Source organism: Martes martes (assembly GCF_963455335.1).
Source record: "Martes martes genome assembly, chromosome: 13".
NCBI lineage: Eukaryota > Metazoa > Chordata > Mammalia > Carnivora > Mustelidae > Martes > Martes martes.
The window spans coordinates 54869699-54887120 of NC_137901.1; the positions used below are offsets into that span (position 1 = coordinate 54869699).

Below are 17422 nucleotides of genomic sequence, written 5' to 3' on the forward strand. Positions count from 1 at the left end.
TGGCAAATCTGAGCCAAGCTCGGATGTTCTGGTGAAAACATGAACAATGTATTTATGAATGCTGTTTTTCTACTATTTCACCGCTTTTTAGAGTTTTATGCTTGAAAAATGGTTAATGGGGAAGGAGAAAAACTGAAGGTGTATGTGTGGGCTTCTTTGGTCTGTTTGTTGCAACGCATCAGAGCTGGAAGGACCCCGCCGAAGATAAAGATGTCCCCAAACCACACACGGGCGCCTGCATCCTTGGCCCTGGATCAGTCATCATACCCTCTACACATGGAAACCACAGCTTCTTTCAAAGTCCAAATTAAATATGGATATGACCATGGGGACATTCAAATCAAATTAATGTGGGCCAGTTTTATTGCTGCAAGAACAAGGTCCTGGTGCCATGGCCATTCAGGGGGTGTGTTTATCCTCTGGCTTCTTGGCCTGAGAGAGAGTCTTCTTCAGGGAGGTCTTGGGAATTCCTGAACATGAGGATAGAATTATAAATCTTCAGTGCTGGACCCAGTTTGATCTTCATCACCTTGACGATGTCTGTCTGCGTCAGAAGCAGGAAGGCTTTGCCATCGATCTGCTGCGAGTAAATAAACACATACTGTTTACCCTCTGGCAACTTCTGGGGGCTCATGGGGTCGGGGGGGGGGATGGACACTGAATGGTGTCCGCCTCCCTGCAGAGCTCTCCAACTATAGGGAAAGATGGCACCCTCTCCCACCCAGCTCTGACCACTGAGTCACCGGATGCTCTTACCCAGGACTCGGTTAAATATGAACTCAACATGCACAGGAAATTTCCGTTATGTTTAAAAAAATCTTTGCCTGAATTTGTATCATGAACCTTAAAAAAACACCCCTACTTTCATCCACCAAGTAAATCTCCAGGAATTTTTCCCAAGAGAACAAAGTGCAATGCATCCACTCTAGTGTTATTTGTAACAGTGAAATATTGAAAACAGTCCAGGATTTCAAATATAGCAGGATGATGGTGTCGTCTAGGTTGGGGTATGAGGCAGTCACTGAAATTCACATCTCGATGAAACAATGATTTGGCAAATTTTTCATGAATTGTTAAGCAACAAAATGTGACATGATATAGAAAGATTTTTTCATTTCATAACATCAAACGTGTGACCACATATATATGTACATGTAATGAAGATATTTGAAGTCTTTATACCAAATATTAAGTGAAGTCAGATTTGGCTTGTGGGATAGTGGTTTCATTTTTATTTTCTCCTTTTAACTGACATGCGTTGAAAATTATTTATGATAAATGCCATTATGAGCAGAAATATATACAAAATAAATCTTATTAACTTTTGAAAATATTTATTTTAGAGAGAGTGTGTGAGCAGGAGGGGCAGGGGCAGAAGAAGAAGGACAGATAGACTCCCCACTAATTGCAGATACCCATGTGGGGCTCGATTTCATGACCCTGAGATCATGATCCAAGTAGAAATCAAGAATTTGTTGCTTAACCAACTGAGCCACCCAACACCCCTTATTTATTAACTTTTAAAACATGGTGGTCTGACATGTGGTAGCTTCCCTGAGACTCACAGGATGGGGAGGGACTACCACACAGGCCATTTCCACAGCTTCTAAAAGCCCCAGTCTGCTCTCAGAGTTTGAGTCCCAGGAACCATGCATGTGTCCTACACCCACATCACCTATTTAAACAGACTGGCTCAGAAAGATTGCTGATTCTAGAACCAAGAAGACAGTATGAAAGGGTTTTCTTTTTTTTTTTTTAATTTATTTATTTGACAGATAGAGATCACAAGTAAGGAGAGAGGCAGGCAGAGAGAGAGGAAGGGAAGCAGGCTTCCTGCTGAGCAGAGAGCCCCATGTGGGGCTTGACCCCAGGACCCTGGGATCATGACCCGAGCCGAAGGCAGAGGCTTTAACTCACTGAGCCACCCAGGTGCCCCAGGATGAAAGGGTTTTCTATGGTAACCCTCCTTCCCTGAACCTTTTTGAATTGGTACAGACTCTTCATGTCAATGACTCACTGAGACATGAGCGTCCCCCCATGGACCCAAGTTTTGAAATTAAGTCTAAATTAAAGTGGAAAGTTAAAGTTTTAAAGTGTTGAGAAAGTTGTAAAAAGCTTCCTGTGATGTTGGGGAGGATGTAGAGAAAGGGGAACCCTGTTACACTATTGGTGGGAATGCAAGATGGTGCAGCCACTCTGGAAAACAGTATGGAAGTTCCTCAAAAAGTTGAAAATAGAGCTACCCTACGACCCAGCAATCGCACTACTGGGTATTTACACTAAAGATACAAACGTAGTGATCCGAAGGGGCACGTGCACCCGAATGTTATAGCAGCAATGTCCACAATAGCCAAACTATGGAAAGAACCTAGATGTCTATCAACAAATGAATGGATAAAGAAGATGTGGTCTGTATATACAATGGAATACTACACAGCCATCAAAAGAAATGAAATCTTGCCATTTGCAATGACATAGATGGAACTAGAGGGTATTACACTGAGTGAAATAAGTCGATCAGAGAAAGACAATTATCACATGATCTCTCTGATATAAGGAATTTGAGAGGCAGGGCGGAGGGTTGTAGAGGATAGGGGAGGAAAAAATGAAACAAGATGGGATCGGGAGGGAGACAAACCATAAAAGACTCTTAAAGCTCACAAAACAAACAGGGTTGCTGGGGGAAGGGGATTAGGGAGAGGGTGGTTGGGTTATGGACATTGGGGAGGGTATGTGCTATGGTGAGTGCTGTGAAGTGTGTAAACCTGGCGATTCACAGACCTGTTCCCCTGGGGCAAATAATACATTATATGTTAGCTTTAAAAAAGTGAAAAACAACAACAACAACAACAAACACCTTCCTGTGCATTTATGATAACGTCTGTTGAAGAATCGTCCATTTGGAGAACGGAGTACCTGGAGAACTTTCTTAGGTGCCGAAACATGCTAACCCCGAGGTTTAAAGGCCCCTCTTGGAAGTCTGTGTTTTACAGAGGAGGGATGAGACAGGGTAAGTGTTCTGTACACTAGGGGACCTCTGGTCCTAAGAGCCAAGCTGGAGCCACCTGTAGACAATGTGGGTCTTGGGCACTGCTTGAAGCAAAAAGCGGCTCAAACGTTCCAGGCCAGGCTAGCTACTCCTGAGCAGTGCTGGGCTCAGGGGAGAGCAGGTGAACATCATATCTCAATGGGCAGCTACCCAAACTGCTACCTGACTGACCCTGATGCTAAGTTCCCTGGAGGTGTAGGATTTGTTGGGTTCTGAGGAGCCCAGGACCCCAAACTCCAAGAGTACTTTCCCTGAACCAAGCATGCCCCGACCGCTGGAGCAGGAGGGTGTGTGCTACACACTGAAGGCTCTACGAAGAGTTCTGCAGACTTCTAGAGCAATGATAATGGAGTCATCATGAACAGAGGCTGGAATCTGCTGCCCTTTTCCTGCTATGCACTAGCCTCCTCACTGCTTGTTGGAGGACCCAGGACAACAACTGTAAAGTGCTCAGCACGGCCCAGCACAGGGCCAGCCCACAATAAACAGGAACCACCATATTTTCACTATTATTCTATAGCTGATCCAGTGTCTTCTGGGGCCCCGAGAGCTATGGCTATTAATTCCAGGACAAATATTGAGCAGTTTGAGACATTCCCAACTAACATGGAGTAGGAAACAGAAACCCCATAGAAGGGCTCTTTGGCTTCTCTGCATTCCTCTTGAAGCAGGTACAGAGCAGGGACACACAGGATGGTCCCACTGTCACCCTGGGGTAGACAAATCCCCTCTCCTCCCTGGGCACAGGCTCCTCGCAGCACCCCTCCTGCCCCCAGGGAAGCCTGAAGTCATCACAGCAGAGCCTGCACAGCACCCATAAGAGTTGCCTGATGTGTTCATTTATTCTTCCCCCAAAGAGTCTATTTCTCGAGCAGGCCCCATGCGCCAAGGACCAGAGTGTTCTGTGACAACGCACAGCTCAGCACAGGCAGGACAAGGACAGAGGCTGACCCTGACGGGCCCGACTGCCCTGCTGGGCTCTGTCCCTCCCCAACCCCTCTCTCTGGCCCACCAGCTGCTCTCAGTTACGCTCAAGTCAATAAAAAAAAAGCTCTTCAGGGATCAGACTATGGAAAGACATATAATTTTTGCATTTCTTACCTCTTTCTTGAAGCACTTGGCATGTTCCTCGCAGCCCAGGAGAGACTGTACAAATTCAGCCACCTACGGTGCAAGATGAAAAGCCTGATTCACAACACACACCTGAAATAATTTCTTGGGTTGTAGTAACTCAACATTTGAGTAAAATATACTGCAAATCCCTCATATACTTGGGACTGAAATAGGAACTATCAAGGCCCATTAGCCTGTGCCAGCTCAGCAATCAGCCCAGCCCATTTCTCTTCTGGCCTCTTATTGCCCAGATGACCTACACAGGTTACCGTTGTGATGGCAATGACAGTCTCCGTGGATGCCGTGCCAGCATTCTGGAATCTTCTCCCGTCTGATCCTCATGTCCTCTCTGTGGAGTCAGGGAAGGCAGGAGGGCGTGGCCCAAGAGTAGCAGTCTCCACAGTGACTGCCGGAGAAAAGGACTGGGCACCTGGCCCTTCAGTGGCTCTGAGGCCCCATCTGAGTCTCACAGGGACTCTAGGGACCTCTGCTGACCGAATTCCCTCACCGGGGACAATCAAGCCGAAGCCCAAGGAGGCTCAATGACTCTCCGAAGGTCAAGCATAGCTGGGAAGTGCCAGGGATGGCTCTGGAACTGAGGGTTTCAGACTCCAGACCAGGAGTTCTGGAGAATCACCTCTTCAGCTTCATTTCCTGCTCTTTCCCCGCCTCCCTCCCCAGCCACATGGCCCAGGTTCCTTCTAATTAGAGACACCAGAGCACCACCTGGCTGGATGAGCAGGAAGCCATGAGTGTCCCAGCGATGCTACTAGGGAGCCGAGTGAACAAACATGATAAAGCGTAGACTCTCAATGACCAATGACAAAGGGATTCCGGCCCCTTCTAGCAAGGTCCGGCATGGCTGCGGCGCAGAAGAAAGGCAACCCAGGAGCCAGCAATGACGAAACCTGGGAGAGGATGTTTGCAAGAGCAACTGTCTTCGCATGCTGTCTGCGTCTTGTGCCAACCGAGCAGGGAGCACACGAACCTTCTCTCCCCCCTCTGAAGGAGAAGGCCCCCGGGAAAGCAGGGGGCGCAGGCCTGGTATCAACATGTTCTACAATCCAAGAGGCCTGGGAGTCCCCGGCTCCCTGCAGGGAGAGGACAGTTGACACTCACCCTCCCCACACTTGGCAGAAGAGAGCACTGTGGCCTCGGCTGATCTCCAGCTTCCGAAGCGGCCAAGAACCAACACCCTCAGCGCAAACCTGAGCCCTGCCCCCCTGCACGCACACCCCTGATTCACAGCTATATTGAATACGAGGATTCCAGAACTACTTTTTAGGGGCCGTCAGCATGTCGGTGTCTGCTTCCTCACCTCGGATGCTGCAAGTCTGTTTTATCATGAGTCATTACAGTCATCCTTCCAAAGTGCAGGATGATGAGAATTAAAAAAAAAAAAAAGAAAATCTTCCCAAACCACACAATGGCATCCTTGGGCCTGGGAGCACCTGGGAGGCATTAGTGCTTCGAGGGGCTTTGCCCAAGTGCCTGGTGCTCTTCTGATGAGGTACCTGATTTGTTCTTTTCAGGTGGCTGAAATCATGGAGCTGAGGAAGGCGTGGGAATGCTGGTGGTCAAGTTGTGAAAATACGTTAACTGGGGCGGGTGACAGCAGGAGCTCACAGAGAGCTTCTAACACCTGGTACACTAGGAGGGGGGTGCAGTCCCCTTGCTCCTGAGGCTGCTATCTGGCCAGGGGACCCCCCCCCCACAGCTCCTGCATGGGCGAGGCCCCTGCTGGGCGCTGGGAAGTGGGATCCGTGAGCAGGTCAGGTGGGAACTTCCAACGCGTTTACGGTTTGATCAGAGGTGGGAGGATAAATGGAAAATGGCAAGTAAGGCTGCCTTACTCATCACACCGATACATGCTCAGATGTGCTAAGTTCTAGAAGAGAGGTGGAAAGACTATGGGCTTCTAGCAGGGATAGATGGCATCTCAGACGGGAACCCGGGAAAGGGACTGCAAGGGAGGTGGAGGCTGAGACAGGCACTGTTGGGTGACATGCTTCCACTGGGGGCGATTTGGGGGGGTGGCGAGTGGAGAAGACCTTCTCGGCACAGAGCGTCTGGGCAAAGCCATAAGCAGGACGCATGACACACACGGCATCGGCAGGGAGGAGTCCCATGTGGCCAGAACTACGGAGCAGAAAGGGAGTTGTGGAAAAAGACGGGGGTGAGGGGGTCGCCATGTGGTTTCCTGGTACGGGCAGCAAGGAGCCCTGGAGGGGCTGTTCGCTCTCTTGGGCGCAACTTGGAATCCCCTGGACAGCTTTACACAGGAATGACAGTGAGGCTCAGGCCACAGGGACGCCGAAGTCACGAGGCGGAATCCGGTCCAGGTGTTGGGCATGCATTTCTAGATTCCCGGGGTGATGCTCTCGTGCAGGCAGTACTGAGAACCCTGCACAAGAGAGAGCTTGAGAGGTGATCTAGCAGTGTGGGGGGCACTGGGTAGGATGTCACTGGGAGACACCTGTGGCTGTCTGGTGGGGGGCCCTAGGGCCTGGACACTGCACGGGGCAAAGCTCAGAGCTGGAGACAGGAGGCACTGCAAAGTCCAATCCTGAGACCTGCCCACAGCCTGGGTGTGAGACAAAAGGAATCAGAGCAGAGTCCAGGAGAAGTGCTGGAGGGCAGGCGTATCGGGCACTACTGACTGGCGTGGACTGAGCACTCTGCCGCGGGGCATCCTGTGTGTTGCATTCTGTTTCGCAGCCACACTGGCCTCCATTCGCCATGTGCCACTCACACCCCCACCCCCACGTTGTGACAACCAAAAACGTGTCCGGTTGTTGCACAAGTCTTCCTGGTTCAAAGCCACTGCTCTACAGGCAGGTTTTCCTGAGATGGCTCTTTCACAGGGCAAGAGGCTGAATGTCACAGCAGGAAAATTAGAAATAAAAAAGCAGGACTAGGAATTAGCAGAAGACATACATTTTGTCATAGCTCAGTCAGCTCCTGTGGGAAAGCCAAGCCAGCAATGAGGAGCCCGGGTTCCTCACAAGGAGAAGAGCTTTGGGAGAGGATCTTTTTAAAATACACGTTCCAGGAACTTCCATTTGCAGCACAAGTGCTATGTGTTGCTTTGATGGTCTGCATAAGGGTTAGAATATCCTTTTCTAGGCATATAGGAAAGAATCACATTCCCTCTCCTGTTAGCCAAGGAGTCACTGTCCATGTGGAGGTAGACCGGGTTTTTAACAGGAATAACGAACTTGTCAGAGCGGAAGTGGAGCATCACTGGGGAGTCGGGTGGCCCCCAGCCAGGTCCCAGGCCCAGCCCCTCCCTGTCACACCCCCCTCAGACAGCCTCATCTCCATTGCTGAACCACTGGTCTGAAATCCTTTGCTTCTTTGGAAAGACGTTCTGGGTCTATTCAGTCTGTCCTTTTCCAAAGTCAAAAACAAGTTCCATGGAATCTACTGAGGCTGACTTTTCTGGCCAGAATTTAAAAATATCTAAAGGCCTTGATCATTATTCACTGCCATTATTCAGTACTGTTAGTCAGTATTTATTCTGTGTAAGAATAAATTATATTTTGAGGTTTAATAGAAAGCCCATTTTGCTACATATTTTAAATGGAAAGTGGTGGCTTGAACATACCATGGAGTAGTACTATCAGAAAGCTAGCCTCTCATCCTCCTCTTAAAAATCTGTTTATCTCTCCAAGTCTGTGGTAAATGTGAACTGTTCAGACGGGCATGAGCTCTAGGAAGCAGGAAGCTACCATCTGTTTGCCAGCACCCAAGATGGCTGTGTGGACAAGTCTGCTGGTCTCAGGTGATGGTGCCGTTGTTGGGGCCTGGGGGTGGCCAACCTCTGCCTTGGCTCCCAGCAGCACAGCTGGTGTGGAGGCTGCCTGATGCCCGGTTCCCTGAGTTCTCAGGAGTGGGGTGTCCCACAGCAAAAGCCCCAGCTTTGTCTTGGAAGGCCACTGAGTAGGTTAATCCTGGGGATGACACAGCACTTTGGAAAGACTAAGAACAATGACCTTGTGCCAACTCTTGGATGAGCCCATTACTTTTCCCAACTTACTTCCCCCAGCGACCTACTTTTCCTGGCATCCTCTCGGAGCTCAGCAGGACTGTTTGCTTCCATGGGGTTGCTGCGCCCTTAAATCTTTCGGAACGGTGGTGTTCTCGATCTTGCTGAGCCTGGAGCTGTGTGCCTGATTGCCCTGGCTCCAAGTCCACTGGGGACCATGTTTCCAGCCTGGGTCTCATTTTTTAACAGTGGAATTTGTTATCTGCCCTTTCTTAAGGGCCCACTTGTATAAGGCTGCTATGCTTAGTTAGCAGTATCCTGAATTTTTCAAAACACTCCCTCCTGTGTAAAGATTGCTTTTAAAGCGGCCGCCATCTTTTAAAGTTAATGGACATTTGGGGAGAACTTGGTTGAGGCTCTGGCAATTTATATGTGCTGCTTTAAAAAGTATTTCTGATTGTAAGGAGTAAAAGCACCCATATGTGCCCTGAGCATACATGAGCCACACTTGTGGCTCTAACATACACACAACCGCTGCCTCCTGTCCTCACGTGCCCATACACACCTGGCGGGAGGGTACCACATGCCTGTGCACACCTGCGGGAGGGGTACCATGTGCTCACACACACCTGGTAGGTACCACATGCCCGCGCACACCTGGCGGGAGGGTACCAGATAAAATCCACCTCCTCGTTGATTCACTCACACATTTCTCACACACCTACTCTGGGCAAGATACTCTACTATAATGACATAAAGAGATATAAAAATATTTTAGTTCCTACTCTTTAGTGCTTACACTCTTTTACAGAACATTTCCATGGCCCAAGGTATGAAATACACTTCACACTGACCATGACTGGAGTGTTTGCACACATCCACACATTTCTAACAAAGGTTTCGTAAAATAATCACCGTTACTACAGATACGGTCTTTCCTCTCATCATGTCTTTCACTCTAGAACCACGAAATCGACTTCACAGCCTACCTGTGATTTGAAAATCACTGCTCCAATTGAAACAGCCTAAAAGAGTGAGAAGCCAGCTCCCACGCTCTGGGCAATGTTATGTTGGGCCTGAGCTGGCTTCTCTTCCCAAGTAACAGAATGCAGAGAGCAGGTCTCCCTCCCAGGCCAGGAGAGCAGACAAAAGGCAACGTTCTTGCTCTTCATCTTTGACAGACAGACTCCTGCCTTGAGTCTCCCTGAATGGCACTTAACGCAATGACGCACAAGTCCATTTTCAATGTATCCTGTCTTGGGCTCCTGTGGTTCCTCTCCAATACTTTGCCTAATGAGAACAAAACACAGAACAGCAACCCCCCTTGGTCTCCTCTTGCCCTGCATGGCCTTTTCAAATCCTTGCTGCCCTAGTCCCATTTTTAATATGGCATCTAAAATAGTCACAAACTCTATTGTTGGTACTCACTGGAATGCCCCCTAAGCAAACCCCCATCTGAGGGCTGCCTTATCTTCAAAGATACAAATAGAGTCACCACAAAGCCCATAGTCTCATCCTATCCAAGATTCTTCTTGAGGGGCCTATGTTGGTTCCAGGAAACGTGCTACAAGAGTGTGAGAATACAGAAAGAAAATTAGGACATGCTCCTTGTCCTCAAGGACATCTAGGTAGGCAGACTTCAAGACTATGATATATTTACTTGAGGGAATAAGCCAACTTTCTCTGGAATGCATCCTTGAAGGAAGTCATGGTTATGGAATCATCACAATAAGGTCGCTTATGAAGATAGCCTCAGGGATGATGTTCTTATTTTTAATCTAGAATATTCTAAGGCCTCTTTCAGCAATAAAGGGCTGGGGTTCCATGTGTATCCACTACAGAGAACTCAGGGACTGTGACCTTGCCGCCTAATAGTCCTTGATGGCACCCTCAGTGTCCCCCACAGTGAGCCCCTCCCTGTCCCAGGGAGACTCGCATGATCACCACTATCTTTCATCATCTCCCAAGCCCACTATTTCCTGCAGTGCCAAGCTTGGGACTCATCAGATCAGAGCCCCCCCCTAAACTTCCTTGTCACTGCTTAATGCCCCTAAAACAGAGGTTCTGATCTTTTTGGACGATGGTCCTCTTGAGACATTATTAAGAGGCCTGGCCCTTCTCTTAAGGCAAGGAATACACACATTTTCCACATTTTTTCCAAATCCCTGGAAACCTAGTTCCACAGCCCCAGCCAGGAGCCCTGCGCTACATCTGGCCTGTGTTCTGCTGAATGGAACACTTGCCACCTGCCTCCCACTGACATGTCTCTATTGTGGACTCTCTCTCCAAATGTGATCCCCTCTGACCTCTGTCCTCAGCAGCTCTCCTTGGATAGCCGTGTCCTTGGTGAAGGCTCACTCAGCTCCCCCATCCATTAGTGACATCCCAGGTGGTATTTCTGCTCCAGAGACAGGTGTTGTGCATTCACTGCTGTGACGTCATCCACAGGGACCTCTCCCTCAAGATGTCCCATAGGAAATTCACCATCTTCTCCTCCTGCCCCCAAACTGGGTTCTTTCCTCCGAAGTTCCATTCCGTTTGGTGGCACCACTACTTCCCCATTCTTCCAGATGCATGCTCTAGCTTGCATATCGTCGCCCTGGGTCCCAAACTGCGTGGTGCTGAGACTGCGCATGGAGTCACGTTTGGCTCATTTCCGCTCTTCACCTTCAGTGTCTGATCTGGTTCATTGTGTTGTGTTCTTTCAGCTTGAAGACGGCTGCCGACCTCGACTTCGAGGGGTTCTTCTGGCAGCGCCCAGTGCAGACCCAGATGACTCCACACCGGGAATGTGGCGGTGCCCCCGGGCCGGTCCCTCGCCTCTGCCTCTTCTCACATGTACTCCTCCACAGACAGTGTCATTCTCCTCCCCTCGAAGCACCATTTGCACAGGGGACTTTCTGTGTGAGTGCCTCACGTGGCTCATGCTGCCGGCTGATGGACACTCACAACGGTGTCCAGCCTCACACCCAGAGCACCTTCCCCATCCTGGGGCACTTCTGTCTGTGCCCCAGGGTGCGTGGCTCTGCCTGTGGGGCCTGTGGGGCCCTGGCTTAGTCTCTAGGTGCCTCGACTTCCCTAACTGTAAAATGGGCAAAACGAAAGAGTGCTTGCCTTACTCCCAGTATATTAATAATGTTCATCGTCATTATCAACGTTAGTAAAGGATGTGCCAGACATCTGCCATCCGTGTATTCGTCATACTCACTTCCAGACGATCTTCTATTTTTCCCTTTGACTGGAATGGCCACCCTTCTTTGCTCTGCTTGGACGTGTCCATGATGCCCTTGTCATGCGACATCATTCAACAAACATTCCTGGGTTATCTACTAAGTGCCAGGTGCAGTGAGAAGTTCTCCAGATACATGCCAAGTGAGTGAAATAAGGTCTCTCCTCATCTGGTGAGGGGCAGATGAGCGAGTGTAGGTCAGTGACGGAAGACTCTCTGAGGAGATGGGAGCACAGAGAGGCTCCTGCCGGAGGGGAGTGTCATGCTGATGGCCAGAACTGGCCATGGGCAGAGCAGGAAGGGCCACCTGAGGCCAGGGTAACAACCGTGCCAGTGTGAGGACCCCATGCGGGGACTGTAGCCCAGGGTGGGAAACCCATGGGGGGCATGGTGGGAGGTAGGGCTGGAAAGGCAGAGAGGACTGCCCGTGTAGGTCCTAAGGCATGCCAAGGACTTTGTCTGCGGAGCCTGGGATTATGTGCAGGTAGGCAGAGACACACCCAGAGGTCTGTGTCTCTACCTCGTTCATCCACTCTCAGGACTCAGCTGCTCTGTGCACAGAGGGCTGGGGCTGGATTCAGATGGCTGCCTCCCCCAAGACATCTTTCTAAGCATGATGGTGATGATGCGAGGGAAGAGACGCCACTGTCGGTCTAACTTAAAAGTTAGTAGAACCTTGAGTGAATGGCTTGAAAGTCAGGAACAAATGACTTGCCCCTGAGCTCCCCATAATGTGCCTGCTGTTCAAAGGCCAAAGCCGTACATGACTGGACTACAGACACATCAGGGCTTAGTTCAGTTGGCTTGGTCATGAAGCCACTGCATGCTCTGTAGACTGGTCAGAATTCCTCAGCGAGGGGCAGGGGCAGACCTGGGATCACATTTCATCACCACGGGTATATTCAGCCAAGGCTCCGTGACCAGGACTCTGGGGGCACTTGGAAAGAGTGCAAGGAGAGGTGGAGCCATGGGGTGTGCTGACAGAAGAGTGTCAGCCCTTGTCACTCTGGGCGAGGAGGGCCGGGCAGGGTGATCCACCAGGCAGATTCTGTGAAGGGCTGGTGAGGGGCGGGGACAGAACAGGCTTGCCCCGAACCTCCAGCTCAGCATGGCCTTTGTCACCTGCTCCTGGTCCCAGGCTAGAAAGGAAGGCCTGAACCAACATTAAGTCAAGCTGACTGCGGAAAGGGCTCAATGAACATTTTGTGACTAATTTAACTCCAGGTCCGCTGTTACCTTGTCCTCTGAGTGACCCAGGGTTTTCCTTCATTTAAAAAAATTAATTAAGGCCTGACTAGTGGAAATAATATCTTTATCAAAAGAAATGTCAAAGAGTGTATTCCTTAACAGAAAACTGCTTTATATATGCAGCATTTCTATAGCATTAGAGCAAGCAATGGGACTTACCTGGTCCTTATTAAAAACCAACACTGTAAGGCATGGTGGTATTAAAGTTGGATCCGTTTTCCCATGGGTTCAGCATCTTATGCTGTGTTGTGCTCTAATTCACTTTATAGACAAACCTAAGGTTAACTGTTCATCTGTGGCTTCAAGTGGACAAACAGAGATCCAAAGCCACTTCGTAATGAGAAGCAGTTTGTCCTCTGGGGCCCTGCAGAAGCCTCCCCGGGGGGGGGGGTGCTCTCCAGACAAGATGCTGCTTAGGGCAGGGGCTGCCTGGAGGCAAGTCTAAGATGCTTACACCCGTGTGCTTCCCCAGAGTAAATCTGTGATGTGGGACCAGAGGCTTGGGCTGCTCTACCGAAAGTGGTGCTGGGCTGATGGTGACAGAGAGCAGAGGTGGTTCTGGGGTACCAGTGGGGAGTGGTGGCCAAAACCAACTGGGCTGTCCTAATTCCCTCAAAATCAGCCCTGCCTTCTCCCTAAAGTGTGGATCTAAAATTTGATGCCGTGGATTCTGTGCCTAAGAGAAATTCCCCGCAGTTGGGCCCCAGAGCTGCCCCGCTCACCTCATCCACTGTCCATCGGGCCACCTCGCTGGCCTGGATGTTGGCCACGCCCGGGAGGAGCTTGCAGTGCTGCTCCCTGCCGAGGGGAAGGTCCCGGAAGGGGTGGGCCGACACTGAGGACATGAAGATGGACTGGTGCAGCGCCTGCTGTGTCTGTTCAGCTGAGTATTCTGGAAGAGAAGCAGGGTGGGTCAAACACACACATGGGGCCAATTAGGGAGTAACACCTAGGTCAGCCCCTCTTCCCAGGGGCCAGGATAGGACAGATGCACACTCAGCGGGGACCCTGGTGTTCCAGTCCCTTGGCATCGCTGCCAGGAGGCGTCCCCAAGCACAGGACACTCCACTGTTCTGTTTCAAAGCAACTGTCAGGAGAAACAGATGTTATATAAGGCCCAGATGACTCCGGCTATTTGCGAAGCAAGGTCAAATAATCTCTGGGAGACATTGTTTGATGCCAACCAAGAGCTAGCCTGTCACTGCCACTGGCTTATCTCCCCCCAGATCAGAGGTCAGAAGAAGCACAGAGCCTTGCAGAACGTGGCTGTTAAGCAGATTGGCCCACCGACCCATCTGGGACATGAGTGGCCACAAAGAACAACTTCTTCTCGAAGCTGCTTCATATGCCTCCAAAGACACAATAAGCTCGGGTCCACATCTGGCTTCACAGGTCCCCTGGGCGACACTGATGTGGAATGCAGCACAGGGTCTCTGTGGGAATGTGGGTGGCAGCTGCTGAGCTAGCTCCCACCGAGACAGGATGACCTGTTGGGACTTGCAGGAAGCAGCTGCAGCTGAGATGTGAATGTCCTGACATTGGAACTCTTAAATGGACACTCTTTTCAGAGCAAGAGCTCTGAATGAGCTCTGGTTCTAAGACCTGGAGGGCAGCGGCTGCTTGCTGGCTCAGGATTGGCTGCTCTCACTAAGGGGTAAGGCCTCCCTCCTGCCTCTTACTTGTCCCTGGGCTTATGGAACTGGTTTTCCACCTTCCAGAGTGACGACTCTTAAGTTATATCCCAACATTGAGATGGAGCCAGAGATCTCAATTCAATTCCCTAGTTATTTTGCTTTGAATGTATAAATGGATAAGGAACAAAAACATTACAAAGATTTCAGAGAAAACCCAACTCATGCCTTTGTACTGTCATTTTTTTTAAATGCTTTCAACACACATGAACAAAATAAAGCAATTGCTATTCTAGAATACTTTGAGAAGAAAAGACCATAAAAAATTGTTTTGAGCCTTCTAGAAGTCTACCTTTCCCAGTGCAAATGACAAGGAAGCAGTAGCCACATAATTTAAACTCTATTATGATGGTTTATGTTTTACTAACAGAGTTTAAAAAGCTATTATGCAAATATTTCTGTATAGTTTTCAGTAGGTTAGGCTGACCTGCACCTGGCATGGTCACACGGTCACACAGGCTCTCGTAATCAGAGGTTCCAAACCAGGATGAAGCCCATTCATCACCACCCTGAGTGCTGGGCACAGACATCCTGCATATTTCCCGACGCTTGCTGTCTGCACAGATAGAGAGACAGCAAAATTGTGGCCTTCTCCCAAATTCTTATGCTCCAGTTGCAAGCAGCAGCAAATTCATCTCTAAATGCTGATTGTCCAACACTGACCTTTTTAGTATGTAAATAGGTTATCTCCCTCCGTGTAGATCAGCCAACAGTATGCAGGGCTGCCGGTTTGGAAGCAGAACTTCACATCTTCTCGGAAAAGCCAGCATGTTTACAAATGTGACTATTCCTTAATGAAGGTGTCAGGTTGGACAAGGAGCATGTACAAAACCAGCCCTGAAGACCCAGGGGGCAGAAGCGTCCCTAGTGTCTGAGGTCAAGGCCGCAGAGTCAAGACCACCCAGGGCTCTCCTGCGCAATGAGGAGTTAACCCTATCTGCTCAGAGGGATTCAGACCTGAGTCTTTATTCTGAAAATGAATCACTTTTTGGTTATTTTTTGCTGAAATAACGTGGACTTAAAAAAAAACCACATCTTTATCTCAAACCCATGTCCTGGGTAAACCAATCATGTATTGTTTCCAAGCTGTATAGGACTCTAAAAGGACACTGTTAAGGAGTCTTATGTTTTGGAAGTACAGAGATGTGAAGGGACGGTGAATAGATTTCTGTGATGCACAAATAAAGGCCAAAGGCATTAAAATTGTCAAAGAATGACTGTGCTCCCCAGCAAGAACATTTTCCACACTGTAATTCTGAAAGCAGAATTACACTTCCTTGAATGCCAAGGGGTCCACCTGGAAATTTGTCTAAGGTGTGCTTATACCAGCACCGGACGGCACTGGGGTTCCTCAGTACACCGCTTCTCAGGATTCCGGGCCCTGGAAGATGGGGCCCGTGGGTCAGTTCAATGAACAAGGTGGCCTTCAGGTTCCAACTACAGGTGGGGACCTTGAGCTGTGTGCTGCATGCTTGAACACACTAGGCTTTATGCTGTCTCTAGTTTTTGAATTCAGTTAACTGTGTTCCTATTTAAATCCAACTATCAGCTTGAAGGGAAGTGAAAGCCAGGTTTCTCGAAGGATGGACAGAACTTAATGGAGAATAGGTTCTATATGACAAAGTGAGTCCTCCCATGGCAGGCGGGAAAGGTCTGCTGCCAGTGTGCTGGGTCACCACACTGCTGCCTGGCTTTGAGTTCACATGGGTATAAGGGCTCTTGTCTGTTTACCTACAACCTCATGTTTTGGGGAATGACTGCCAGAATGAGTTATATCCTGAGCACAAATAGTATTTATATTATTATTAACTCTATAAAATGAGATGGGAAGCCTGAAAGGTGAGTATTTGGGCTCAAAAAGACGTGAAGTTAGGTTAGGGAGGGAGTCTGAGAGCAGGAATTTGGAATAACCAGTCTGACAACTTGAAAGCGGGACTGGAGTCAAGAACACGTACCATCTAGAGCTGGCGGGAGGGGGAAGGAGAATGCGAATGAGGGCATAGTATGGTCCCCAGCATATCCTAACCATCCATTAAAGGGTAAGGGCTACTCTAAATTTGACTGTAAGTTCCTTGAGGTCAAGATTGATGCCCTGTGGAGGGATGATCCATTTTTCAAAATTAACACCATGGAAGACTAATTTTCTAGCAGTAACAGGAAAGAGGGAATGGATTTTGGAGAGTGTTTTGTGGTGGTTTGTCTTGCCTTTTTTTGTATCATTTACCAGGTCCAACTATTTCCAAAGCTGATGATTTTGGGGTGAGATCCTCATGTCTGGCTGAGAGAATGCTAGGATGGGTGTTGTGTCAGAGGACCGTGGCAATGGGGGAAGGGTAGTGTCCACACCAGCTCGCCTACTCATGAGTCCTGGTGACAACGCAGTTGCTGAGTGACTTAGCCTCCATATATCAAGGTGTTTGAAGGGTGGTAATAATAATACTTACATCCTACTGAGTTGTCAGCATTACAACAGCTCCTGGGACATGATAAGTGTTCAATACATGTTAGGAATTACATTACTGTTGCAAATATTATAAAAGAGACAGGCTCAAAACGGAGTCATATGTGCTCAGCTCCATATCAGCAAACCCAGACTTTATACCTGGCCTAGCTGCAGTTTCAGCCTCTCCCAGGAACGTAATCTCAGCCAGTCAGTCTGGAATTTCCTGGTGAGCATTTGTGAGGTAATATGACTGCTGGATCCCTGCCATCCCCCAAACAAAGGTGACCAAAACAACCCCTTCTTCGCTTGTCCCTGCCCCCTTCTGCCTGAAAAATCTACTTTGTACAGTTCCTTGGAACTCCTCTCTGATATGGGAAACAAAGGCAGAAGAAAAATTATTAAATTTCCTTACTACCTAGATCCCCCTGACAAGTCCTTGAAACAGGCAGGGTAACATACCTCTAGAGACTCAACTACTTCAACATTAATACTTTGCTAAGGGCAAAAGGCAATTCCAGCCCAAAACCATGACCCCCACCCCCCACCCAGGATCCTGTAAGTATAAAAATGTATAAAATTCATGTATAAAAGTTTCTTTGGAAACTTCCTTTATCTCTAAACCCCCCCCCCAAGATAAGTTTTGGCAATCATCCCCCAAGCA

The 17422-nt window shown here is 49.0% G+C and overlaps 1 protein-coding gene across 3 annotated transcripts in view; it reads right to left on the reverse strand.

Moving 5' to 3' along the window:
• Positions 1–412: 412 nt before the first annotated feature.
• The window catches only part of L3MBTL4 (L3MBTL histone methyl-lysine binding protein 4), a gene marked incomplete at both ends in the record, with an annotated part of 359304 nt that continues 342294 nt past the window's right edge, over positions 413–17422 (reverse strand). The window contains 3 exons of one of the 3 annotated variants that reach the window (XM_080822147.1): positions 413–580; positions 4151–4213; positions 13350–13519. In XM_080822147.1, coding sequence (XP_080678273.1) covers positions 413–580; positions 4151–4213; positions 13350–13519 — 401 coding nt within the window. Of the gene's footprint in view, positions 581–4150; positions 4214–13349; positions 13550–17422 lie in introns of all 3 variants that reach the window. The other 2 variants (XM_080822146.1, XM_080822148.1) reach the window with 2 other exon arrangements.